The 27,265-nt window shown below is 47.9% G+C and overlaps 3 protein-coding genes across 4 annotated transcripts in view; 2 read left to right on the forward strand and 1 right to left on the reverse strand.

Annotated features, from left to right (window-relative positions):
* Fanca (FA complementation group A) overlaps window positions 1-1,378 on the forward strand; it is a 54,179-nt gene extending 52,801 nt beyond the window's left edge. Inside the window, exon 43 of the mRNA XM_051201601.1 lies at window positions 22-1,378. Coding sequence (XP_051057558.1) covers window positions 22-129 — 108 coding nt within the window. The 3' untranslated portion in view covers window positions 130-1,378. The remainder of the gene's footprint in view (window positions 1-21) is intronic.
* Window positions 157-15,530, reverse strand: Znf276 (zinc finger protein 276). The gene is made up of 11 exons (XM_051201600.1): window positions 14,833-15,530; window positions 13,691-13,994; window positions 13,402-13,448; window positions 12,867-13,313; window positions 11,345-11,423; window positions 10,162-10,245; window positions 3,436-3,546; window positions 3,292-3,367; window positions 2,863-2,980; window positions 891-990; window positions 157-819 (listed from the first exon to the last, which is right to left on the reverse strand). The coding sequence occupies exons 1-11, from the start codon at window positions 15,047-15,049 to the stop codon at window positions 549-551; spliced, it is 1,854 nt and encodes a 617-aa protein (XP_051057557.1). The 5' UTR covers window positions 15,050-15,530; the 3' UTR covers window positions 157-548.
* Window positions 15,531-15,588: 58 nt separating this feature from the next.
* Window positions 15,589-27,010, forward strand: Vps9d1 (VPS9 domain containing 1). Of its 2 annotated transcripts, none has more exons than XM_051201598.1 (15): window positions 15,589-15,744; window positions 16,965-17,040; window positions 18,452-18,544; window positions 18,632-18,794; window positions 20,479-20,590; window positions 20,679-20,741; window positions 21,147-21,199; window positions 21,299-21,386; window positions 21,550-21,635; window positions 22,100-22,581; window positions 23,249-23,378; window positions 23,643-23,848; window positions 24,125-24,221; window positions 25,543-25,650; window positions 26,155-27,010. In XM_051201598.1, the coding sequence occupies exons 1-15, from the start codon at window positions 15,646-15,648 to the stop codon at window positions 26,246-26,248; spliced, it is 1,950 nt and encodes a 649-aa protein (XP_051057555.1). In that variant the 5' UTR covers window positions 15,589-15,645; the 3' UTR covers window positions 26,249-27,010. The 2 variants fall into 2 exon arrangements, with proteins under 2 accessions (XP_051057555.1, XP_051057556.1); XM_051201599.1 differs by having other exon boundaries at window positions 25,546-25,650.
* Window positions 27,011-27,265: the final 255 nt, after the last annotated feature.

The raw sequence follows: 27,265 nt of genomic DNA on the forward strand, positions 1-27,265 counted from the left end.
AATCAATATATTTTCTCATAGCTGCTGGCTGGTCGAGAAAACTATGACCCTGAGATGATCAACACCCTCTTGCGAAAGCAGCAGGCTGACTCCAACTTTGATCTCTACCAGGAACCTCATCTGTTCTGACTGTACCCATCTCAGTGCACCAGCCAGCACCTTTGTGAATAATTTATTGCAAGCATAACATGGAGTTCTTGTTACACTGGAAAGTAGATTACAAATCTCCTTGATTGCTCTAGTTGGGAAAAAAAGTTAATTATTCATAATTTGTTTCTAGCCTTAAATTGCTCAGTATCCATCCATAGGAAAATAAACTGCTGGTACCACAGCAGGTTGAAGTACACACCAAGCCTACCTCCCTCACCTAGAGAGAGGTACCCTCCAACATACGGCTGTTGGATATGTGAGGTGGAGTGCAGCATGGGGTCCAAAGAGCAAGCAGAACTATGCCAGTAGGGAAGTGAGGAACACTGATGTCTTTAAACCTCACATCACACCTGCTGAGTTCAAGTGGCTCAAGATGCCCAGTGTTCCACCTGCCGTTCTCAGGTAGGCTCAGGTTTCACAGCTTGACCCTCCATGGTCCCAGAGAGGCTCAGGGGCCCAGGTGGGGGCTCTGCTTCCAAAGGCAGGGCTTTGTCCTGGGTCTGGGTCAGAGGATGTACCATGGACATATGCACATTGAGGTTGTGGGCCTTTTCAAACCGACGGCCGCACTGGTCACAGGCGAAGTCCAGCTCAGTCTCTGCTTTGTGTTTGGTCATGTGGTACTTGAGGGATGCTCGTTGCCTGCACTGGAACCCACAGACCTCACACCTGGAGGGCAGAGGCAGGTGAGATAAGCTGCACCTTGGCCCAGTCATGGGAAGTGCCCAGCCCACACTTACTGCAGTGGCTTGGCTCCAGAGTGACGCATCTGGTGGACAAGAAGGTGCTTCCGCTGCTTGAAGGTCTGCCCACATTCGTCACAGATGTAATTGCGTACCTCTGCAAGACCAGAGGGGTTGTGAGCACCAGTCTCAAATACCCAAATCTGCTCCAAAATGGGTGGCAGTTATTACTGCTTTATATATAACAAAGATGTGCCCAAGCAAGAACTGTTGAGAACCCAACATTATTTAAAATGAAAGATAATTTTGATATAAAGAACTTCACTAATGTTTCTAATACAAAGCAGTTACATGGCTAAGTTTTCCCCCAAAGAAACTGTGTGTATATTTGTTTGTTTGTTTGTTTTTCAAAAGAGGGTATCTCTGTGTAGTGTAGCCTTGGCTATCCTTGGACTTGCTCTGTAGAGCAGGTTGGCCTTGAACTCAGAGATCTGCCTGCCTCTGCCCTGCCTCCCAAGGGCTGGGATTAAAGGCATACACCACCACTTCCTGGCTTGTTTGTTTTTGAGATAAGATCTCACTATGTGGCCCTGGTGGCCTACATAAATACATGCACCACTACGTTCAGCCCGAAGCTCCTTTGGGGGCACAGACTTCTTAGAGAACATGATCTCTAGAAGTCATCCCAAAGTAGAAACCTAAACAGTGGAGACAGCATCACTGGTGGAAGTGAAATGATTCAATACACTTTGGAAATCAACTTCTTTAGCTCTTGAACAAAAACTTAGCCACATCACATGCATGGTGGCACACACCTGTAATCTCAGTGCTTAACAAGGTCATCCTCTGCTGTATATTGAATGTGAGACCAGCCTGAACTACATGAAACTGTCTCTAAAACAAAACAAGGATCATCAAGAAGGGTCAGCAGGTAAAATCTGCTTCCAAGACTGATGACCTGAATTCAATCCCAGATCTCACGTGGTAGAGAGAACTGAGTTCTACAAACTCATTTGACCCCCACATATGCCATGCGCACAAGTACTTTTTTTTTAACATACCAGTACTATGTATTAATTCTACTTGTTCCAACCCATGATGCCTACACAGCTGTAAAAAATCTGACTTCTAAGCTGGACTACTTAAGGGTCTATGTTTCACCTCTTCAGAAAGCTGCTGCTGTGTCGACTAGTGACTGGCTAGATAGCTAGACCAAAGGAAATTACTCTTATCAGGACACATGCCCACATTATTACTAAGGAGTAGAGGTTAGAAAATCGATATATATCTGGGTTTCATCATAAAACCAAGTATATAATCCAACAATAAGATTCACAAATGCTGATATAAAATGGATTTTTGACATCTGTAAACCTCAGAAAAATGTAACAAATCTACCTGCATGAATGCCAGAGGAAGTTAATTCTTTTTTCTACATTTTTAAATTTGGGGGTGGTGTGCACATGCCATAGCAAGTGTATGGAGGTCAGAAGGCAGGCTGCAAGAGTCAGCTCTTCTACCATATGGGTCCTAAGGAGATGGACTCCAGTCAGTTCTAGTTTTTGGTTGGTTGATTTGGTTTTTGTGAAATAGGGTTTCTCTATGTAGCCCAGGCTGTCCTAAAACTCCCTATGTAGCCCAGGCTGACACTGAACTCAGATCTGCCTGCCTCTAGCTCCCAGGTGCTGGTATTAAAGGTGTGCACCACCACCCTCACCACCTGGTACTCTAGTGTTAATTCTTAAAGGTGGTGACTTCGCAAAAAGAGTACTAATTCTGGGCTATCAATTCTGAAAAGTTGCTCAGACCTCACAGCAGGGGAAAAAAATTGCCTTCGTCAGGAATTCAACAGACAAGACTCAAAATGTGTATATGGATTCAGAATACCATGTGATAAAGAAGCACCTGACTTCAAGCTTTGTGAGCCACTGGGGCATGGCCTGCTTTTAGGGGGTGTCCCTCTGGCTGGGCACCTGGGATCCACTGACAGCCAAACCCAAGCTCATGAGGCACAGCCTGAGGCAGGTACCTGTGTGGATGAGCTTCACATGTCGTTGCAGGTATCGGTCGATCATGAATACCTTGTTGCATCCAGGATGTGGGCAGGGCCTCTCCCGTACCTCCTCATGGTGTTCCTTAATGTGCTTCTAGAGGAAGAAGGGACAGAGACCCTGGTGTTTAGTCTGGGCACATCCTACCTCCCAAGAGAGCCTGTGTAGTGGTCTCATCAATTGACAATTGACAACTGGAAAGAGACACTTCCCTACCCTATAACACTGGCTCCTTTAAGCTAGTGTCTTAGAGCAAGGGACTGACTCCACATCCACTAGGGTCATGTGAGCCCTTGGGAAGTTGGCACTTGGCTCTACACAAGATTCATGCTAACACCCAGGACAACTCACTCAAGCACACCCAGACCTGAAAGAAGCCCTTCCTGAAGGTGATGCCCATTTCTTACCTTCATGCCATCAGCCCCACGGTATACAGCTGTGCAGCCCTGGTAAGGACACTTATAGATGGTGGGCAGCTCCTCCCTGTAAGGCAAAGCACACGTGGAGGTGCTGACCCAATATACAAATGCCCCACACTGCAGCCTGTTTACCTCTCACATCGGAGCTTTTTCTTCCATCCAGGCTTGGGCCCAGGCTTCTTTCTGATTTTGGGCTCTTCAGGCTTCTTGGCTTCTTTGCTTTCGATCTTCTTACTAGAGACCCTAGAAGGGATAAAGAAAACAGTCTGGTGATGTTTCTATCTGCAAATGGTTGTCTCCCTGCATGTCCAGTTTCCTTTAAGCTTTCCTGACTCAGCTGCCTCTATGCAGACTAGGGCCTCACCTACCATTAGCCACCAGTCAGTACAACTCTTGAGAGGGTTAGAAGTCTGGAGCAGTTACCGTGGGAAGGTATGCAGAACTGATGATAGCATGGAGCACACATGCTATCACATATATGAAATTTCAGAAGTAAAGTCCTATGTGCTAAGAACCCAAATCAAGAGGTGGAGATATGGAAAATGGTAGAGAATTCTATCAGTCATGTTACCAGATGACCTCATACTAGAAAGGAGCTCAGCGTTACTGCTGCACTTGAGATTCTGTCAGGCACCCAGCAGCCTAGGGCATACCTTCAGTCCCAAATGTAGCTATACTTCATACACTAACAACAAAGAGTTCAAAAAGGAAACTAAGAACACAACTTATGTTCAATAGTATCAAAAAGGCTAGGCCAGGCGGTTGTGGAGCACACCTTTAACCTCGGTACGGAAGGTAGAAATAGATCTCTGTGGGTTCCAAGCCAGCCTGGCCTACAAAATGAGTTCCAAGACAGCCAGGGATCTACAGAGAAATCCTGCTCCCCAAAACAAACAAGAATAGTAGGCCAGCATGATGGTGCATACCTGACCTGTCAGCTGCTCCAGGGATGATGCACGCACTGCTTGAGCCTGAAAATTGAGTACAGCCCAAACAACACACCAAAGCCTCATCTCAAAACAAGCAAACAACGAAAAATTCAGCCATTTCTGTGGGGGGAAGTATAGCTCCATTGTAAAGCAGCTGTCTGATATGCACAAGGTCCTAGATTTAATCCATCCTCAAATGAATTTTTGAATTTATTTTTATTTTATGTGTACACAGGTATTTTGCCTGCATATGTCTGTGCTTTACATTGCCTGTGGTGGCCAGAAGGGGGCGTCAGATCCTCTGGAACTAGAATTACAGACTTGTTCCCTGCCACATGGGTGCTGGGAAACAAAACAAAAGCAACAAGTACACATGACTGTTGAGCAGTCTCTCCAAACCCAAAATATATTTTTTTAACCAATAACAGAAGCCAAACAAGGTCATACAGGCCTGAAATCCTAGTCAATGAAAGGGCTGAGGCAAGAGGATCACAAAGTAAAGGCTAACCTAAGCAACTTAGTGAGACCCTATTTAAAAATACAAAAATTGGCTGGGTGTGGTGGCACAAACCTTTAATCCCAGCACTCACTAGGCAGAGGCAGGCAGATCTCTGTGAGTTCAAAACCAGCCTGGTCTACAAGAGCTATTTCCAGGACAGCTTCCAAAGTCACAGAGAAGCCATGTTTCAAAAAGCTAAATAAATAAATATACAAATAAATGCAAAGATTTTTAAAAAAAAAGTGTGGTGAAGCAGTTCAGGAGAGTACTTAATTTGTACAAAGCACTCAGTCAATAACCCATATCTCAAAGTAAATAACAATATATAAAACCCAGTTAGTTTATTATTTATGGATTGGCAGTGACTTAGATCTAGCCCTATCTTTCTGGGATTCTGCATCCCCGTAGAACAAATGAGATACTTAGGAATAATAAAATTGAACAGAAAGCCCTGCCATGTGGTACACCCAGCACCCAAGAGACAGTGTTAGGAAGATCTCTGAGTTTGAGCTAGCCTGGTCTCTAGGAGTTCCAGACAGCCAGGGCTACACAGAGGAAACCCTGTCTCAAAATAAATAAAAAAATAAAAAATTGACCAAAGAAAGTGAAAAACTTCTTTGTTAAAAATTATAACATTTAAAGACAGTAAGTAGAAAGATAATTTTATGTTTATGAATAAGAATTAATTTAGGGGCCAATGTTGTCTACACAGTGAGTACTAGGAAAACCAGGGCTACATAGTGAAACCCTGTCTCAAGAAACCAAAAAGGAAAACAAAACAAAAAGAACATATATATATATATATATATATATATATATATATATATATATATATGAGAATATGATGTGGTATCACTTACCTATAATCATAGCGTCCCAGGAGACAGAAACAGAAGGATCATGAGCTCAAGGTCAGCCTAAGATACAGATCAAGACTCTCTCTCTCTCTCTGTCACTCACTCACACACACACACATACACACACCACCCTCCTAATCTTAAAAGATGGTTGTCCAGTATTGGTGACACACACTTTTAATCTCAGCACTCAGGAAGGAGGCAGAGGCAGGTGAATCTCTGAGCTCAAGGCCAGCCTGGATTACAGAACAATTTCTAGGATAGCCAGAGCTACACAGAAACACTGTCACCAAAATAAATAAATAAATAAATAAATATTTTAAAAAGTTAACTTGCTTAGCTCTGGAATCAAAAGCAAACCCTTGGGCATATCTGTAAGGGATTCTCTAGATGAGTTATTGGAAGTAGAAAAACCCACACATGGGTAGCCAACTTCTAGTGGCAACTCAAATAAAAGGAGTTGGAAGAAGTTTTGCTTTCTGCCTGCTTTCCTTCACTGTCCTGGCAAGTTCATCTATTCTATTGCTGCTGTTTCTTTGCTGATACCAGAACCCAGCTTCTTCAGGCTTCTAACACGAACTGAAGACCAGTGGCTCTCCAGGAATCCTCCAGGCCTTCAATACCAGGTTATGACTGTTAAGACTGGGGAAATACCCAGTTCTCAGCCTCTCCAGAATAAGACAGTCATTGTTAGACTACTCAGACTATATCATGTAAGCCAACCTAGTAAATCTCCTTTAAGTATATATTCATTCTATTCCTTTACAGAACAATGGCAATACAATTCCAATACAGTCTACCCAAGCAGTCTACAGATTCAGTAAAATCCCTGCCAAAATCAAAATGGAGGTTGGTTGTGATAACACATGCTCATAATCCCAGTATGGGAGGATGAGGCAGGAGAATCACAAGTTCAAAGCCTGCCTGAGCAAAGAAGCACACACACCTTTAATCTCAGGACTTGAGAGGCAGAGGCAGGTAAGATCTCTGTGAGTTCGAGGCCAGCCTGATCTACAGAGTGAGTTCTACAGCTTGTTTACAGCTTGGGATGTTACATAGAGAAACCCTATTTTGAAAAACAACCATAAAAAAGCAAGAGCCTATCTCAAAAAATAAAAACAGAAGGCTGGGAAGTATAGCTCATTCATTATTTACTAAGCATATGCAAGGCCCTGGATTCAGTTTCCAGGATGGCAAAAATAAATAAACAAAAATACAAATGAACTTTTTGGGAGCAAGAAATAGAAAGACCTAACTGAAGTTTAACAGAACTGTTGGGGACAGTTTAGAGCCAAACAAGGCTTTTGTTGGTGCCTGTGAGGCAGGATCTCAATGTAATCTAAGCTGTCCTGGTACTAAAGAGATGTCTTGGTAGTTAAAATACTTGATATTCTTGCAGAAGACCCAGGTTTGATTCCCAGAACCCACATGACACTTAACAACCATCTCTAAGTCTGGTTCCAAGGATACAATCTCTTCAGATCTCTGAGGGCACTGCATTCACCTGGCATACAGACCATGTATACAAGACATTCACACACTTAAAACTAAATAAATCTTTCAAAAATAAAACAAATGGTTAATTTTTAAAAATTAAGGCCAGGCATAATGATAGGCACTTTAATCTCAACACTCAGAAGATAAAGGCAGATGGCTCTCTGAGTCTGAGGATATCCTGATATACAAGAAAAAAATTCTATTCCAGACAGGACTCCATCTCAGGAAGTTTAAAAAAAAAAAAAGAGCTAAGCATGCCATTACCTATAGTCTCAGCACCTAGGTCAAGGCAGTATGATCAGTCCAAGGTCACCTTCAGTTACACAGAGTTCAAGGTCAGCCTGAAAAATATCAAACCCTATCTCAAAACAAACAAACAAACCTAAGTAACCCAGTATGGTGGGACACACCACAACTTTCAGGAAGCTGGGGCAGAAGGATCAGAATTTCAAATCCTACTTAAGTTACACAGTGAGTCTGAGTCCAGTGTGGGCTACATAAGGAATTCGAGATGAGTCAGAGCTATAGTAAGATAGGATCTCAAACACTCAAACAACACACACACACACACACACACACACACACACACACACAAAGAAAATCACCAGCCCATATAGGCTTCATAGGTAAACTGCCCTGTCTAGCTCAGGTGCTCTCTGCTTTGAACTACAGTGCTCTGAGCAGTCCATCCCTGAAGCTGTTATTCACTCAGGATGAGTACCCACCAGCCAGAACTCTAAAGGCTAAGAGAAAGGCTGAAGAGGCAATTATGTGAGTAAGCACACAGACCAATGGTTTCTTGACACCCTGTTTTCAAAAATCCTCAGCTGAGGGGCTAGAAAGATGAATTAGAGGTTGCTGAGCACTGGATGCTCTTGCAGAGGGCCCAGGTTTAGTTCCTAGAACCTACATGACAGCTCCTAACTATCTGTAATCCCAGTACCAGGAGATCTGATGCTCTCTTTTGACCTCCAAGAGTTTCCACATGCACTTACTTAGTACACATAAATGAACTCAGGCACACACATATACACATAAAAAAAAAAAAAAAAAAAAAACTATTTTTAGGGTTAGAGAGATGGCTCAGCAGTTAAGAGCACTGGCTGTTCTTCCAGAGGACCTGGGATCAATCCCCAGCAACCACAATTCTCACAACCACCTATAACAAGATCTGGTGCCCTCTTCTGGCATGCAAGCATACGTAGAGGAAGAACATTATATACATAATAAACAAATAAATCTTTAAAAAAAAAAAAAAAAAAAAAACTATTTTTAAAACCCCCAGCTGAAGCCAGGCAGTGCAAACATTTACCCTGTACTCAGGAAGCAGAAGCTAGTGAATGTGAGTTAGAGGCCAGCCTGGTCTACAAAGCAAGTTCTAGGATGGTTTGGGCTATACAGAGAAACCTGGGAGTGGGGGGAACGTCCCCAGCTGAGCCTCACTATAATGTCTGAAAACAAAGAAGCATTCAGGTAAAGTAGAGTTCCCACTAAAAATAGCTAATATTTTTAAAGGTATCTGAAAATGTATGGGGGGGGTGGTACACACCTTTAAATCCCAGCACTTGGGAGGCAGAGGCAAGCAGATTTCTGTGAGTTTGAGGTCAGCCTGGTCTACAGAGCTACTTCAAGACAGCCAGAGCCTTACAGAGAAATCCTGTCTCGGATAGATAGATAGATAGATAGATAGATAGATAGATAGATAGATAGATAGATAAATAAATAAATAAATAAATGTATCTCATATGTCCCACCCAAAACACATTATCTTCAAGTCTGAGTGAGACAAGTACACAGCAGAACATGTTGTTCACATCTGAGCAACATGGGCTCAGCAGAATAATCACTTCCCAATCTTCTAAAAATGAAACCCACTAACCCTCCAAACTACCTATGAAAGTGACTCAAGGTGGAGGTCATTGAAAAGGGAACAGGGGTTCCTATGGCAGCCCAGCCTGCACTCTGGCCATGCTTTCCTGGAGCCTCAGACAGCTCTCTGTCCTGTGAGACGCGCTGAGGCCATGTGGCTTGGTATTGTATTCTGATCTCCCCATGCCTCCCGCTCTATTTTTACTTCTCTTTCCATAAGGAATATTAGAATTTAAATTAAAAAAAAAAAGAAACCATGAAATTCTCAATCTTTTTGAAGGGTGTTCTTGGCTGTTCTTTGGATTTTCACTCTGAACTGTGAAATGCTCAGAGCACTCCAGCAATGAGGCAGTCACTAACTAGCTATTGGGTATGTAGGTATTCTTGGCATATGGCTAAGAGGAAAGAGACCCAAGTAAAAAATAGCTCTGTCTCTCCTTTATAGGATCCTATGTTTGTTTGGAGAAGGAAAAGGGAAAAAAAAAAAAAAAAAGCCAAAGCGATGTCACACAAGAGGCTTAACAAAGAATGAACAATGTCTTCCTGGCTAAAGAAAGCAGAGCCAAGGACCAACTTGAGAATGGTCACAAGGCTAATCCTGGACTTTAGAAGAGGAATGATCCAGGGAACAAAAGGAACAGTTAGAGTAGGGACAGGAAGATGCTAAGGGACACACTAGAAGTAAGACTAGAAAAGGACCACTAAGGTACTCCCTACAATGGGGCTGTCTTACTAACAGGGCTGCCAGCCACCTTGTGATACACACAGGTTCCCAAACCACCAGAGGTCAAGGGGAATCCTATCATATTCAGTTGTTCATTTGGCCTTACAAGCAGACCTCCTGATTCATTTAGAACCCACTGAAATGGCTCCATAGGTGAAAGGCACCTGCCACCAAGCCTGACAACCTAAGTTTGATCCCTAGAACCAGTGGAAATGGTCCTCTGACCTCCCCATGTGCAAATACACACACACACACACACACACAAATAAATAAGTGTAATAAAAAGAAAAAAAGAAGAAGCTGCCATGCTCACTGGACTTGGGAGATGAAGCCAAAGGAAAAACAGGAAGTGACTGAGGCCATTCAGGAAGTATAGGCCTTCATATCCCATTTTTTAAACCCTCATGACTCCTTTGTGCACCAAGGCTAACTTGTACAGCATCACTCTAGACATCATATGCTTGGACAGGGCTATACTCTTACTTCTTTTCTGGGTAAGGCTCAAAGGACTCATCCGAGGACTGTGGGTTTTGCTTCTTATCATTCTCATCGTCACTCAGGAAGTCTCTAGGAAAGATGAGAGATCTTTCAGCAAAGCACTGGCCTGGGTAGACAACAAACCCAATGCAACCTCCTGTCTTCAGGCGCTACAGACCCCATGCCCACACTTTGCTTCTGAATGTGTCTAAAGAAATCTAAAATTCCCAACTTTTCAATCTATGTCCTAACAAGAAGGACAAGCCAGACACTGAAACCAAACAAGCCAGCAATCCTCCCTCCCTGTAAGCCACTCTTTCCTAATACCAGAACCCCAAACTCTGAAACAGCTTATTTCTTTATGGCTGAGACACTGTGAAGATTTAAAGGCAGATTCAGAAAGTAACTCTTTCACCCATCAACTGTGAACATAGGCACACTGATAGCCATTTCAAAGTTCACAACAACAAATGGTTTATGACCTTCACCCTAAAACATGAATCACTGGCCTCTATTGAGCAGCAAACAGTCAGTTTAACAAGCCCACAGTGTTCCCCACTGGATGGGGTTAGACGTGGAGCTACAGGCAGTCTATACCCAAAGACAGTCCTGGTCCTCACAGGAGTTGAACCAAAATTTAGTTTGTCCCTCCCTATTTGGATGATGGTGCATCTGCACCCCAGTCTAAGCCATGGGGCAGGATAGAAGGGGGTAAACACCAACTAAGTGGTTCTCAACAGAGCCAACAAACCCTGATTCACCCCTTCCTCTCCTCACTGTACACAGAGCTTCTGCTCCAAGACAACACCACTATCCCAAAGGGCCTGAATCTAGCATCCTCTGTTCTAGTGACACCTGAGCTGGCACAAACTAAGGCCTTTAAGGAGGAAGCAGACAGATGACAGTAAAGGACTAACCCTGGGGAAGTTTAAAGGAGGCAATTCCAGAATGTTTTGGGTTAGAATAGAAACTGCGTTTTCCCCTGCAGTTTGCTTCATCTGGGTACCTCTGGGACCAGAAAGCCAAGTCAGGAGCCAGAGGCCTCAGAACTCCCCTAGCCACTCCTCTCCTCCCCACCTCTGAGAAGGAGGGAAGGCAAACATGCCAACCAAGGATAGCAGCTCTAGGGAGGCTGAGTCTGATTTTCAAAGGAGAAATGTTAAGCTTTTTAAACCCACTCTTCTCTCACCCCTCAGAAAGGTCACTGAACTCGTCTTTTACCCGATCATCCAAGGTTGAAGATGGAACCTGCTTCTCACCCAGTTGCCCTGGGAAACAAAAAATGGGCTCTGGTTACTAACATTGAGCACAGAAAGGGCCTCACCTGTAAGGAGGCAAAGTCTCTAAGGACACAGCCTTCCTTACTAGGGCCAGAAGGCCTCTGGCCTCAGTTTCCTCCATTCTCACCCCACCCCTTCCCCCCCCACACACACACACATTCACTATGCCAGTCTCTGTTCAAAGGAAGAGGAGGCAACATATCCCTTTTTAGATTCAGTTCTAGGTGAGAATAGCCCACTCTGGATAGTTTACAACATTGTAAAGGCGACAGTTATCAAAAGAGGTATGCATAAACTTTATAAAGTCAAGCATTCTAAGATACCATATTCTAAGATGTCTGTAACATCCTCCTAGGTCCTTGCCTGGAATCTATCTCTGTCTTATTTCTAGCTGAACTACAAGGGTACCTGCATTCTTAAATTTTTTCTTTTAATGTATAAGAATGTTTTGCCTGTTTACATGCCTGGTGCCAGCAGAGGCCAGAAGAGGACCTCAGATCCCCTGGAACTGGAGTTATAGATGGTGATGAGCCACCATGTGGGTGCTGAAAACTGAACCAAGAGCAGCAAGGGCTCTTAACTGCTAAGTCATCTCTTCAACCCTCCTCCTGCATTCTTCTCTCTCTCTCTTTCCCTTCCTCCATCCCTCCCTCCCTCTCTTTCTCTCTCTCTCGACAGGCTCTGTCCTAGAACTCTCTATATAGACCAGGCTGGCCTCAAACTCACAGAAATCTGCCTGCCTCTGCCTTCGCAAGTGTTGGGATTAAAGGTATGTACCACTATGCTCGGCAAACCTCCTGCACTCTTAAAGAGCGCCAATGTGAATTTGCAGGTAGAAACCAGCTGAGCACCCGTAAGTGGCCATGAAAACAAGCATATGAAGTCAAGAAGCTGGCCTCAACTCTCCCAACAGGATGCCTAGCAACAGCTGCACCCAACCCTCAGCACGTGTGGGTGGGGTCCAAACCCCACAGAAGGTCCAGTCAGCAGAAGAGGCTACCACACTGGCCCACACCATGGTAAAGTAGCAGCCTCATTGTCTGCCTCCATGTCCTGCAGACAATAACCCCATTCTTCTCTCCCTCAGTCCCCTTAGCCTACAAGAACAACCAGTACCCTGTGGTCTAAGGACAGGCTTAGAAGAAGACAGGATGCCAGATGAGCATGTCATTACAGAAACTTGAATCAGAGGCCTGCTTGTGAAGGAACAAGAAGTCAAGACAGGCTGGTAGGACCATCCTACTCTTAGGTACTGGAACAGCTACAGTTCCTGTGGGAAAACACTGAGCCTGGCTCCCCATCTTCTCCTACCAGTTTCCACTGCTGTACCATGACCTACCCCCAAATAGTACAGACATCCACTTTCTGCTGAAGACAACCTTGGTCAGGATACTGAATCCTGTTCTACCATAAGCCACAGGTACTGCTTACCTGGGGCCTCACTGGGAGCCAAGTTTGGCTGAGTACAGGGGCCTATCCCAGGTCCCACAGGGTCTCCATGTGAGTGCAGCAGGGCCACATCCACATTGGGTAGTGTCTTGGTCTCAGATCCAACTTGGGTTTCTCTGGCCTGGCAGAGCTGAGAGGCAGCTCCAGTGGGGTTTAACTCTGAGTTCTCGGACAGCCGTGGTGATCTCTCCTTGCCCCATGCCCATTTCACTGCTAATGCACTGTCCAGAAAGAGAGCTCTGCAGCTGGAGTCTGTGTCCATGGTGAAGTCATGGCCCTGGTCGCAGCCCCACACAGCCTGGATGATGCCGCAGTACTCAGAGGACAGTGTCCTCTGGAGGCTGGGCAGAGACCCACAGCTGGCTGCATGTTCATGTACCCAGCCCACCAAGCTGTGCAGACACCGGGGGCTCGAGATGATCAGATCAGCTGAGGAGAATCAATAGAGATGTCAGTCTCATGGTGGCCAACACAAGGCCCGACCTGGAATACCCACCCTGGCACGAACAGCACTCACCCATACATGCTCCCTCCTCTGCCACTGTGGGAGGCTGAACACCAACCCTGCAAAGCATCAGTGTGGCCACAGTTTAGGAGCCTCTCAAGGTCACAAACCTCCCCAGGAACCCTCCACTTCTAATGATAGCTCTTCACCCTCAGACCTCTGTAAACCTTGCCACCACAGCACCTCACTGTAGTGCCATGAGAGACTTGTACTGGCTTCTGTCCACCCAAGTCACTGCCCTAAATAAATCAACACCCAGAACACAACCCCGAAGGTCCCAAGAAATCAAACAAGGGCCTACTTTGTACAAGGCTTCCGCTGGCCAGCTGGGGAGACGTTGACTCTCTGTAAGAAGGACCTGAGAAGGCTGTGGCACTGATAAAACTGGGTGTAGCAGTTCTTGCAGACAAACTGAGGCAGAGCTGGGTCCTGGCGCACAGCAACACCCAGCAGACGCTGGAAGTCCCTAATGAAGACATGCTGCCCTGGGGACAGCCTCTCTGAGGTCTCCCCAGGTACTCTGTCAGAGATACTTCGGAGGCTCCGTGAGGAAAACTTCCCATGGCAGAGGCGACAGTGCCCCATGGCAAGAGTTCGGCCTGCTCCTGAGCAAAGAAGCAAATGTGACAGTAAGTAAGATACTTACAATGTGAGGACCACACTTCCTACTAGCCTCCCAGCACCTAAAGCAGAGAAATGCCCTTCATGGGCTTCCTAAACTAACAGCTGGGCTCAGGAGCTGGCCTACCTCACTGAACACTCAACTTTTGGAGGGATACTATTAAGAAATCTTTCAAATACTTTTTGAGGTGGAGCCTCACTGTGTAGCCCACAATGGAGCTCATAACCCTCTCCCTCAGCCTTCCAATGCCACTGTGCCCAGCTCCTTTCAAAGGACCCCAGATGCCTCCAGTGAAGGTGAAACTTAACTTTTGTTCACACATTCTTATCCTGAAAGTATGTCCCAGCTGCGTCTCAAGACTCTGGCTTACTGTCCATCCACAGGTGCCCTGTCTGCAGAATGTGGGCAATGCCACCTCTTGAGAATGACTTAAGAAAGTCATTCTCAAACGGTTGAAGAGCACTACATAAATGTGACACACACTGATGCTTTACTCTAACCAGCTGCTGCTTATACACAAACTCTCAGCCAGACAGGGAACAAGTAGTTCATTTAACTGAGTTCCCACCACAGGTTCAGAGAAGTTAAGCAATTACCCTAAGAGCACATAGCACGGAGCGCTGACTTGAAACCCCATACCTGTCGGACTCCAAATCTTTAGTACTAAATAGCAGCGACACAGGGCAGGAAAAAAATCGGCTGTCTGATCAAAAGTCACTGCAACAGAAGTCAGAGGGCCCGAGCCCTCCGGAACGAGAAGGCCTGGTTTGTTCTCAGAATCACTAGGCTCACATCAGGGCCAGAGGACGCCCAGAACCCACCTGCCTCGTCTGTACCGTCCTCCCCTGTGTCCCCGCAAGAACGCGTCGAGCCCCAGCTGAGTTGTGCTGCCGCCAAAGCCGCTGCCCCATCAGCGCTCGCTCCGCCGGTGCGAGAAGGGCGACCCCGAGTCCGACCGCTTCCACAGCTACCGCCCGAACTCCCGCGCTGCCGAGCAGTCCCAGGAGACAGGAAGCGGCCGAGCCGGTCCCGCTTCATGGTGGCGTCCGCCACTTGACTGATCTCTGCTTTATGCTATTCGGTGTGGCTCGGCCCACTGGGTTCTGCTTGCCTGGACTTGACTCCACTCACTCGGTACTGTTCGGCTGCACTCCGCCCGGCTACTCGGCTCCGCTCGTTTCACCGCGATCTGAGCAGGACGAAGCGAGGGGTGGAGCGATGTGAGAAGCGGCCCGGGAGCGACAGTGGCCGCTGTTGTGTCGAGAGCTCAGAGTTCTTAGGGTCGCACAGAACTCGCGACAAGTCCATAAAGGAGGGGCAGCCGGGAGGGTAAACTGCCACGGACTGAGGCACGGGCTGTGGCACTTAACAGAAAACCGCAAAACGAGAGGTTCTTTCCACCAATCTTCTGGTCGAGACTCAGAGCAAGTACGCTCTGAATAGTTGACAAGACCCACCCGTCCCCTTCTAATCTCTAAACCTAGATCTGCGCGGCGGGGCGGGGCAGACGGAAGTGTTTCTGGGTCCCTTCCGGCAGTGTGCGGTTCCCGCAGCTCCCTCAGCTGCGCACTCCACGTTCCGGTTTGGAGGCGCCGGCCCCGCCCCTGTCGCCGCGGCCTCCCTCGCCCGGCGCCATGGCCGCTGCGGCCGGGGACGGCGCGGCGAAGCCACTGCAAAGCGCCATGAAACTGGCCAACAGAGCCATCGAACTAGACACCGGCAACCGGCCCCGGGTGAGACTGGGAGGGGCGCGGTAGCAGCTTCGGGAGGCATCTGGTCCGTGGTGGGCCAGGGCGGGCATGTGAGAGAATCCGCGCTTCCGACGCGCGCGACAGCTGTGGGACCTCGCCCGGAGACTGTGGGCGCTCTGCGGGGACCTCGGACAGCTCAACTAGCACTTGGTCTCAGATTTATCTCTTCAATGGTCGGTGAAATAGAGCCGCGGATCTGTTTGCAAAGGACCTGTGAAGCAGCCCTCCAGGATGTAAATGACAGACTGACAGACGTGTGTGTCTCGTGTGTGTGTGTGTGTGTGTGTGTGTGTGTGTGTGTGTGTGTGTGTGTGTGTGTGTTCTTGACAGAGACTGTGTAGACTTAATCCAAAAAAAGACTGGCTGTTGGCTCATTATGCTGCTGTTTGCAGTTGCCTTCAAAGGTCATTTGTAAAGAAACGCAGGCACAGAAGGGGTGTGGCCTGTCACTGAGAATGAATGCTAATTAAAAGGATGGCAACTAGGTGGAAGAGCCAGCTGAGCTACCCTTGGAGAGGAAGAATTAGTGTTTGCCCGGTTCCCGGAGTTGGTTTTCTAGGGCATCAGGTGCTCCCCACAAGACCAAAATCTAATCTTTGAAGTGTTGAATTAATTAAGTGTGGGTAATTTAACGATGGATAAAACAAAACAGATACATACCAGAGTGCTTCTACCCTGAGCTGCCACACAGCTTAGGTCAGAGGGGTCACAACGCTGACACCTACCTGCAACTCTGGAGTCTGGACAATGTTGTTGCTAAGCCAGAAAGTGAGACTGAGAGATGAGCCCTTATTCTCTCCTCAGACTTCCAGGAAATATTTTTCATAAGACATGAAAAAACTACTGGTCTTTGAGTTACACAGGAAGGGGACTCTTATTCAGAGTGGAAAATGATGTCACTGCCGAGGCTGCTTTACCAAGCCTCAAGACTGAAGCTCCAATGTGTCAAGCTGGGAACTCCATAGTGCAAAAGTTGTGGGTAGAAATTCCCTGATTTTGTTCTCAGATGCAAACTTTTTTCCTTCAAGTCTAGACAGTAGGGATACTGCCCCTGTCCTAGGTGGACCATCACTGAAGTCTAGAAGTCTCTTAAAAATGCATAGGCACTGTTGATCCTGTGTTTTCCACATCCACTGGACAGGCATGATGTAGGCACTTCCATTTACTAGCCTGACCCTTGCCTTTCTCTTCCCTGCATACAGGAGGCATACATGGAATACCTGAGGAGCATCCACTACATCTCCCAAGTGTTACTGGAAGATGTGGAAAACACTACAGGTGTGTTTTCACACTTGCTTCTTCTCTTATGATGGCAAGTTGTGGATAACTTAGCCCTTGGTGATCCCCAAGGCTGGAGTTCTGCTTCTTTTTACCATTAGTATAGAATGTCATGATGTAGCATGGTGGCATTGAAGGGCAGTATTGATGGATGAAGGGATAGATCACGGATTGGGTCAAGATACTGCCTCAAGGCAGTGAAGAGAGAGCTGCACAGAAGGGGAGGCATTGCCAGCAGAAGTACATTCAAAGTCAGAGAGAAGGAAGGAGTTACAGCAGTGCTTTGTACATCTTAGATGGAATTGAAAGGGAGCTTTAGGAACCTCCCAAAGCTCTGCCCAACATTGGGAGGAGCAAAGACCTTGAATGTATCTTGAAGCAGAAACCAACCAGACCTGCTAGGGTTGATGGTGAGTTTCATGAGGGGATGTTCCAAGTAGATGATGGGCAACTTTATGTGTAAGGGGAGAAACAGTGAATTCCACTGTGGGGCTAGGGATGTAGTTCAGCTGGTAGAGAGTACTTTCCTAGCATACATAAAGTCTTGGAGTTGGTCCCTGGCACTGCGTAAAGTATTGTGGTAGCCCAAGTCTGAAATCTTAGCATTTAGGAGAATCAAAAGTTCAAGATCATCCTCAGTTACATGGTGAGTTTGTGGCCAGCCTGGGCTATATGAGACCCTGTCTTGAATTTCCAAAGATTAGAGAATTCCACTGTGAACATATAAAGTCTGAGATACAAGCAACTCTCTGGACATAGGAACATGAGTGAGGAGAGCTAGTGAGGAGCTCAGCTGAGGCCTGACACTTCAAAGATCGAAGTATCAGGACTATCAGGAGGGAGCCTTAAGGGAAGCGGTAGCCCAGAACATAGAAAAAAATTGGATGATTTGCCATCTTTGGCAAAGTAAGGGCGGGGTAGGGGAATTTGAATGCTAAATGGTGGTGGAATGAAGAGAAGATGGAGTTTATAAGGGATTTATTGTAAGGGAAACAGGAAAATGGGTCCAGGAGCTATGTAAACTTGGCAAAGTACCAGTAAAAGATGTGTCTACTGATATAAGCAGGCCCATGGAGGGAAAAGAGCAACACAGACCCCTGGGGGTCAAGGATAGAAGGGCAAAAGTGCTCACTGAAACACCTGCAGGGGGCAAGTCTGTGATACAGGCAGCTAGTAGGTGGTGAGCCAGGACAGCCTGTAGCACCCATGTCTGTGCTGTGGCCATGAGGGCTCCATGGCCATCCCCAGAAGGCAAGCAAGAGTCAATCTGATGCTTGGCTGCCAATCGTGATTACATTGTCTTGAGCCATAGTGAGATGAATAAGGATGCCTAACTTACAGTTCCTTGTTCTTAGTAAGAATATGAGTCACAGTAGAAGCACTATAACCATCCCCCATGTTCCTTCCCTAGAATCTGGGGAAACTGTGCCCCCGGAGACCTCAAAGATGCTGAAGCTAGCTGAACAGTGTCTGGAACGGGCCCAGTCAACAGCTACCAAACTTGGTGGGTACCCAAAGAAGGGGGATCTTGGTACCTGCTTTGTGGGATGATCTCTAGCCTGCTGACCAGGGTGCTATACATGGCTTGCAGGGAAAATATGCCTGAAGCCAGCTGTACCTGTGGCTCCTCCCATCCCATTGCCCACCAGCCGACACCGCCGAGTGTGTTCAGACGAAGGAGGGAAACTCTCCCCTTTCCTGCCTCCTGAGATCTTCCAGAAGCTGCAGGTGGCAGAACCACAAAACTCTAAGAAGTAAGATGGACAATATTGGTGGGGGGAGGGGCTGCTAAAGCTGTGGATGTTGGAGGCTGAGCAAAGGGAGCTTCTCTTGGGGTAGTCAGTTAAAGTGGTTCCCAGAATTGACACAATTCTGACAGGAAGAAACTACCTTCATCCCTCAAAAAGTTAGCAGGAAACAAAGATAGCCATATAGAAACAGAAATGATAAAGTAGTGGTTTTTATCAGGCACAGGTCAAACAACACTGAACTTTGTTTAGAAATGCAAAACCAAGTTTGGAAACACCTAAACAAGAAACTCTATAAAGTCAGAGCCAGCAAATATAAATGAAGTAGAAATGAAATCAAAATACAATGCTGAAATTTGTCTTTAAAAACTAGTTAGGGGCTGGGCAATGGTGGTGCACACCTTTAATCCCAGCATTTAGGAGGCATATGCAGATGGATTTCTATGTGTTTGAGGACAGCCTGGTGCACAGAGTGAGTTCAAGGACAGCGAGGCTACACAGATAAATCCTGTTTCAAAAAGAAAAAAAAGAAAGAAAAAAACAAAACCAAAGCTAGTTAGGGGATCTGATACCTTCTTCTAGCCACCTTGAGTACCAGGCACACACACATGATACACAGATACACATGCAGGCAAAAGACCCATACACATAAAAACAAAATAGTCACAGTAAATAAATAAAAACTAGATAATTGAGAATGTGGTGGAATGGTAGAGTGCTTCCCTAGCATGCATGAAGCCATGGATTTGATCCCTATTACTGCCTATAATCCCAGTACTCAGGAGGTGGAATCAGGAGGATCAAAGGTTCAAGTCTACCATACTGAATTTGTGGATAGCCTGGCCAGGGGAGGTAGCATATGCCTGTAATCCCAGAACTGGGAAGGTAAAGGAAGGAAAAGCATGAGGTCAGGGCCTGCCTTAACAATCTAGCAAGTTCAAGAACAACCTGGGCTACTCTGCCTCGGGGGGGGGGGGGAGGGAAGGCTGGGAAGTGGTAGCACATGCCTTTAATCCTATCTCTCAGGAGGCAGAAACAGAAAGATCTCTGTGAGGCTAGCCTGGTCTTACAGAGTGAGTTCTAGAACCACAAGGGCTATCTCTAAAAAACAAAATAAATATAACACTAATGAAAGATACCAAGACACAGATGCAGGAAACTCAGTGAACCCAACATGGATAAATCAGGCCCCTCTTACTACATGTCCCAGAGGTACCTTTACCCTCCAGGTTCCTCAGGCCCCACCTGTCTGTGTGTGCAGCTTCAGCACTGGGACAGATACAAACATCAACTTCAGGATGGAGACTTTCTTTCTTAGTCCTTAGACATAGAGGTGTGTGGTATGCTGTGATTTTTTACTGATAGACACAACCTATCCCTTTGGTGGCTTGCAAATGAATCTTGCTTTGGAACCCTGTAGTAACTTCCAGGAATTCTGTTATTGCCACATATATAACTGATTTTCATAAAAATGCAGATGTCCTGCTTCTCTTGGAAGCCCTGAGTCCTAGCATTACCAACGCCCATAGCTTGCCCTAGATGACCCCTCTGCATTTCTTCCTGATTCATCACCATCTTCTTTCATCTTGGTCTTAGAATGAGATCAAGAGGGGTGTAATGATGGTTGCTCAGGTTACTAGGACATTCCAGGACTTCCTGTGCATGGACATCAGCCTGCTGTTATTTTTAGGGAGCTATCACCACTGGAGAAGGCCTCCTTACAGAACCAGAAGCTAAGGGCCACGTATGAGGCCCGGATGGCTCGTCTGGACCCCAGCCAGGCCATGCAGAAGACATCACTGGTGAGCAAAGCCCAGAGAGGAACTAGGCTGGTCAGGGAAGGAACAGGACATTGAGGAACTGGGCCTTATTTCCTCCTTCTTTCCTTAGACCCTGTCTCTGCAGCGGCAGATGATGGAGAATCTGGTGATCGCTAAAGCAAGAGAAGAGACGGCATCCTTATGGAGAGAGTGAGGTCTTAAACTGGGGTGGAGAAGGGGAAGAATAGGGAGAAGGGACCAGGTGCCAGGTAAGTGTGGGACTGTAAGCCTTTCCATCAGCGAAGCAGGATACCCTCAAGATTAACCCTTACACTGCTCCCAGGAACCTCCTTAGGCTCTGCCTTCCTGGCATCCCCACAACTACTACTCTCCGACTTCAAGTCTGCCTTCCCAGGAACTAATGACTGTTCTCCTGGCCTTGCCCAGGACTGGACTCAGCTCTAGAAGGCAGAGGCAGCCTACCTAGACCCTTGGGACATCAAGGGTATTGGAGGAGTATGGAATAGATGAGGCATAGGAGGAGGGTGGAGGCCCACTCAGGTCAGACACTACTGGCCCCTTGACTCTGTTACCTCAGCTCCAGAGGAAGATGGAGGAGCGCCGCCTGCGCCTTCAGGAGGCTGCCAACAGGTGCATCTTCTCCCTGTCTCATAGGCATGCTGGGAGGTCTGGAAAGGGCTTCCTGAGCCCATAGGTCCATCCCTGTTCCCAGCTTGTCTTCCTCCTCAGGAGGTTCTGCAGTCAAGTTGCTCTGACCCCAGAGGAGCGGGAGCAACGAGCCCTCTATGCTGCCATCCTGGAATATGAGCAAGACCATGTGAGTCCCACTGGTCCACACAGAGGAATGGCAGAATTGGGATCACATGGGCCTATAGGAGTTGGTTCCTTCCTATACCCCAGAGCAACCCCATACAGTGCTTGCAGGGCATCCCATTGTGGAGATCCGACTATGCTTTCCTCCAAGGTCCTCTGTCCTGCAGGACTGGCCAAAACACTGGAGAACCAAGCTCAAGCGGAGCCCAGGGGACCTGTCAATAGTGACCAGCCTGGTCTCCCACTTGCTCAGGTATTTATAGAGTCCATCCCCCTGCTAGGGTTCTTCCTGCTAGATGATGGGGAAAGAGTTAGGAAGAAAGGAGATTAATTAGAAAGGCTAGTCTACCGAGACCTAGAGAACAAGAGACTCCTGCAGAAGGGCCCTTTGTGCTGATAGGTTACCTTGGCTTCCATTATTTTCTCTAGATTGGATGGGACACACTTATGATATTTACTAATAGGAAACAGCAGAGAAGTTACCTCTCTGAAATCTTTCATAGTGTGGCAATTTTTTACAAATGACATCCCAGGTGAGGTCATAGGGCCCAGGTGATGGAGGTCAGTCAGTAGGAATTGAACTCAGATTTCTAAGCCCAGCTTTGAGGGTAGCTGCTATGGTACTCACTGTTTGCTGGAGATGCTGAGTATAGCAAGTACCCACCTAAGCAGACTTTTTAGGGCTCAACTGCCTCTTGCCTGCTCTTCTCCTTACAGCCTTCCTGATCACCCAATCTCCCAGCTCCTGAAGAAACTCCAGTGTGCTGTATACAGTGCGCTGTACCCTATTGTGAGCCGGGCTGCCATCAGTGCTGTGCCTGCCCCAGGCTGCTGCTCCCTGCCTCCAGAAGCCAATGGCCTACTGGCTCCTGGGAGCCGGCGTCTTCGATCCTCCCAGAGCCTCTACTGCATGCTCTCCCCTTCAGAACCCAGTGCAGCCCCAAGACCTCTGGATGGACCTCCTTCCACATCTATTCCCATGCTGCACTCAGGCCCCCTGGACAGAGAAGCAGACAGCAGCCCAGCAGGGCCTTCCTCACCCCTGGTAGATGCTTCATCCCACTTGCCAGACAAGGACAGCTCCTTTGAGGACCTGGAACAGTTTTTGGCTATATCTGAACCACAGACCCCAGGACCAAAGAGGGAGCCCTTGCTGGAATGTCTTAAGAGCACAGTGAAGGACATTCACAATGCCATCGGTGAGCCTCCAGGGCACCAACACAGGACTTACTCCAATTGTATCTGCCAGCCCTCAAGTGCAACTTGCTGTCCTGGACAGCAAAGACCTATGTCCACCCACCCATAAGAGCAAGCATTCAGCCCAGAGGAGCAGGCCCTATTCTACCCAGGCCTTAGGTAGTGGGTGGAGCTGGTATGGGAGTCAGGGGTGTGGTGCTTGTCACAACCTTTGATCACAAGGTGGCCTGGCTGTGCCTACTCCAAGACTTCTAGATATTCCATGTACCAGTGAGGAAGGCTCAACAGCCTGGAGCCTTACTCATTATTCTAAGGTTCCTGGAGTTTCTGTAGATTTCAGAGTCAGTCCTTTTCAGAAAGGGTCCACTATCCCCTCTCTTTGGCAGATCCTTTACTAAAATTACATGGAGCTGTGTATGACCAAGTCAGCCCCATGGAAGAAAAGCTAAGACCTGGCCCTAGGCCATAGACATAGGCTAGGCAAGGGATGAGTGTGGGAGGTTGAACAAGTAGAATAGCACCTCGCCCCCGGCCTAGATGTTACCTGTAGCTCAGTTGCAAAAAAGCTGGATCTTGGGAACATGGCACCTTGACTCTGAACTTAGAGCTTCTAGAGAAGTGGGGGCAGGTAATAGCACATTTCAACATTCCCACCTCTGTTTCTGGCAGATAGACTGCTCTCGCTGACTCTTTTGGCCTTCGAAGGCCTGAATACAGCCACCTCCAAAGACCGCTGCCTGGCGTGCATTGAGGAGCCCTTCTTCTCCCCACTGTGGCCTCTGCTGCTAGCCCTCTACAGGTACTGCCTCCAGCCTAGCTTACCATCCCCAGGAGCTGGGGTCTATACCCCAGTCTCCCAGTGGTTAATGTGATCCTGAGGCTAACCTCAGGTGTTAAAATTTTGTAGGTGGCTGTGCCCACCTCCTTGTTTAGGGACAGCCAGACTATTTGCTCAAATACCCAAGCAGCTCTCAGGACTGAGCTCCAGAGATTCCCCTGCCACACTCTGCTTGTCTCTGGATCAGTATCTCTACAGTGGCTGAGCTTGGCTTCTCTGCTTTAGGAGTGTGCACCGTACCCAGGAAGCTGCTGTGAGCAAGAGCATGGAGCTGTACAGGAATACATCCCCTACAGCACTTGGCATCCCTGCCAAACTCCTCCCACGTGTCCCTGAGGTTCAAGCCTCCACTTACCCCTACTGCACTGCGACCCAGGAACTAGGGCTGCTGGTCTTGGAGAGCTGCCCCCAGAAGAAGCTGGAGTGCATCGGTGTGGGGATCTGAGGGGCCCAGGGGTTTGAGAGGTGGAAGATGGGGATGTGCCTTCCCTGCTAGCCTGTCACAAGGCAAAAATGGAGCAGTGCCCTTCAGCTCTCTCCAGTCCTACATTATCAGGAGAGATCGGGCAATACCAAGAGACCCCTTGATATAGGAAACAATGTAGTCCCTCACAGCAGGCCCATCAGGTTTTCCTGCCCTTGCTAAATACTCCTCTTTCACCCACCACCACATCACATCCCACTGAAGCCATTTTTCTGTACCACAGTGCGGACTCTTCGGGTCATCTGCATCTGTGCAGAAGACTACTGCCGTGCCCAAGAGGCCAGGCCTGAGGCTGGATCCCAGCCCCCTGCTGCCGCCATGTGAGTCTAGAATGAAGATGGTACCTGGAGGTATACCAGTATATGTTCCTGCCAAAGTATATGTAACTGGCCAAAGAGGACCCTGGTGGCCCTGCTTCACTTAGCAGCCCAAGATTACATACTGCAGAATACAGTTTATTCCTTCCCGAAACCCTAGGCTGAGACAGGGCAAGGAGAAGGGCTCCTACCCCTCAACCATGTGTTCCAGTCCGTCTAGATGAGCTGCTGTTGGCAGTGCCCTCTAACTAGGCCAAGGGATCCTATGGATCCTGGGCCCTGGTTAATGTGAGATTGAGAGCTGCTCTTTGAGAAAGACCTGTCTGGACATCCAGGTGCATACCTAGAGGGAGCAGGGAAGGAACACTTTCAAAGTGAGTTCCCTTTCTTACACTGACCTAGCACTGGGGCTCCCTGGCACATCCAAGATGGGTCATGTTCTTCCCACCCCAGCTGCACTGGGACTCTGGGATGCTTGAACCCACCTCCACTCTCCTCAACGCAGCTGTAACTGCATCCTCTGACCTGTAGTCAGTGTTTCCCACAGCTCTTGCGTGAGCTCTGACCTATGCCACCTTGTCCCAAGGACCAGGATCAGCCTTGGCACCAGTCATTGCAGACTGAAGGACTCTTACCTTGGCCTGTACCTGGAGTCCCACAAGTAAATATCACAATCAAGTATGAGGTCACCCATGAGGAGCTCAACCCAAGGGAAAGAGGGGCAACTACTCACCCACTCAAAAGTTGGGTTGCTATTCCATCCTCACCACAGAGCCTGCCTCTCCTGCCCTCTCTACCCATTTTATAAAGGAATCCCCAGGCTAAATGCTTGCAAATAACAGCCTTGGCCCAAGGTATCCCCAACAGGTGGCAGTCACATCCCTGTAGATGGCAGGACACAGAGTAGGTATAGGTGGTGTGTGGAGCCTCCTGGCCAATGAGAAAGTGATCAGACCCAAGTCATAGCCTCAGGTTCCAGTTGCCTCCTTGCTTCTTGGTCCCCATGCTCTTCACGTGTACCCTAACTAGTTTACCTAGACATCTCCTGAGGTGGGCCCAAAGGGCCTACTGCAGAGATCTTCTAGTCCCAGCCATTTGCTCCTAAACTCCCAAAAGCATGTGAGACCACATCCAATTAGAAAATCAGAATAGGCATTGATACTGCTATTTTGGCCCAGTGTAAACATGTCCAGGGGGTGTCTCCTGTGGTGTTAGGAGGGTGGGACTACAGGAATTGTGGTCAGTCTGGCCAAGATGGCTCCAGAAAGCCAGGGCAAGTGTCCCTTTTGGCCTTAGACCCACTGACCTCTCTGCCTTTGCCCAGCAGTGGTGCTGATGACCTGCTACCCATCCTGTCCTTTGTGGTGCTGAGGAGTGGTCTTCCCCAACTGGTGTCGGAATGCGCAGCCCTGGAGGAATTCATTCATGAAGGGTAGGGAGGAGCCCTAGGCTAGTGGTTGATTAAGAAACTGACATGCACTCCCCTGGTAGGGGAGGGTCTCTGTGGGAAGAGCTGGGAACAGAGCAGCTGTGGCAAGGGGGACGAGGGAACCTCACCCCCCCCCCGACTTAAAGCAGTGGCTGTGATAGGCTGTGGGAGCTGCAAGAGAGGCCTGTAGCACCACCATCACTTTTGCACAGCCCTCTGAGATCCACAGGACACTCATGTTAGATGCTCCATAACCTTCAGAAGACCCTAGACAGGAGGTAAAGGGTATACCCTAAGCAGCTTCTGCCTGCCTGCAGAAGAACAGTATACACAGCGTAGCAGAGCCACAATAGGGCTAGGACTGGCCATGGGGAAAGGCCTCCCCTGACCCAGCTCCCTAACCACATCGTTGTCCGAGCAAGTAAGGAATATGTTGCCTTCTAGAGCACTAGGCTGTAATTCTGTCCCCTCCAGGTGACACATGTCTCTTTTCCCATTTCCACATAGGTACTTGATTGGAGAAGAAGGGTACTGCCTGACATCACTTCAGAGTGCCCTGAGTTATGTGGAACTTCTGTCCCGGGGACGGCTGGACAAATAGTGGTGAATGGACCTCACAGACCAAAGGAGCCACTGGACCTCCACACCGTACTATATGTCTGGTTTGGGGCCAGCCTGCTGTGGTGGTGTTCTATAGCTCTTGGCCACCTTCTGAACCACACACCTGTCCTGGAGGCCTAGGGTAATGCCTCTTCTTCAGCAGGGTGGCTGGCTGAGTCAGGCCTTTTCTGGCCTGGGCCTGCCTCTCAGACCCCATAGGAGAAATCTGTAGCTGCTGTTCCTTGGGGAGCCTACAACACTGATGAACCTCCAGTAAACCTGGATGGCCTTGGATTATTCTCGTGGACACTAAGCAGCCCTTACTGGGGCATCAACACAGAAATGGGCACTGGGAGCCTTGCCAGGGCAGTCTGGTTTTACACCCCTCCGATCTCCTGAGACAACCAAAGTTTGTGTGAGCCAGTTTCTTGTTAGTCAATAGCAAGAACTTTACCTTTACACCAGAGAACTTGGTATAGGTAGTGTGAGACTGGGCTGTTTATCAGGCAGCAACTACCCTGCTCACTTTGGCTGGCCAAGGCAGGTATCATTGCCCATGCCTGAGGTATGAGCCTTTCTCCTACTGAAAGTCCAGGACATTCTGCCCTGGGGTTACCTTGGTTGGGGACAGTAAACATTCAGGACACTGGCCAACACATACAGTTGTACAACCTCTCCAGAGAGTCCAAGGGTCAGTACCCTGACTATTATGTGCCCCAAGTGGCCACCAACTCAGCCTAAAATAAAAAAGTCGTTCTAAGTCCATGTGACTGTTCATTCACCCACTGTAGTTCTGAGCCTACAACAGTCCTACTCAAACACATAGGAATGCCCTGCTAATGTTATACTTCCACATGTAGGGACACATAGAGATGCCCTGTGACTATACTGAGGACCTAAGAGGATGAAGGCATCCAAGCACAGGCAGCATCTTCCAGGCAAGCAAGCTGCCCCACCCAGGAAAGGAAATAACCATGGCAACTGGGGTTGCTGTAAGGAAGTAGGTGGTAGAACACTA

Source organism: Phodopus roborovskii, unplaced genomic scaffold, assembly GCF_943737965.1.
Source record: "Phodopus roborovskii unplaced genomic scaffold, PHOROB, whole genome shotgun sequence".
Taxonomy (NCBI): Eukaryota; Metazoa; Chordata; class Mammalia; order Rodentia; family Cricetidae; genus Phodopus; species Phodopus roborovskii.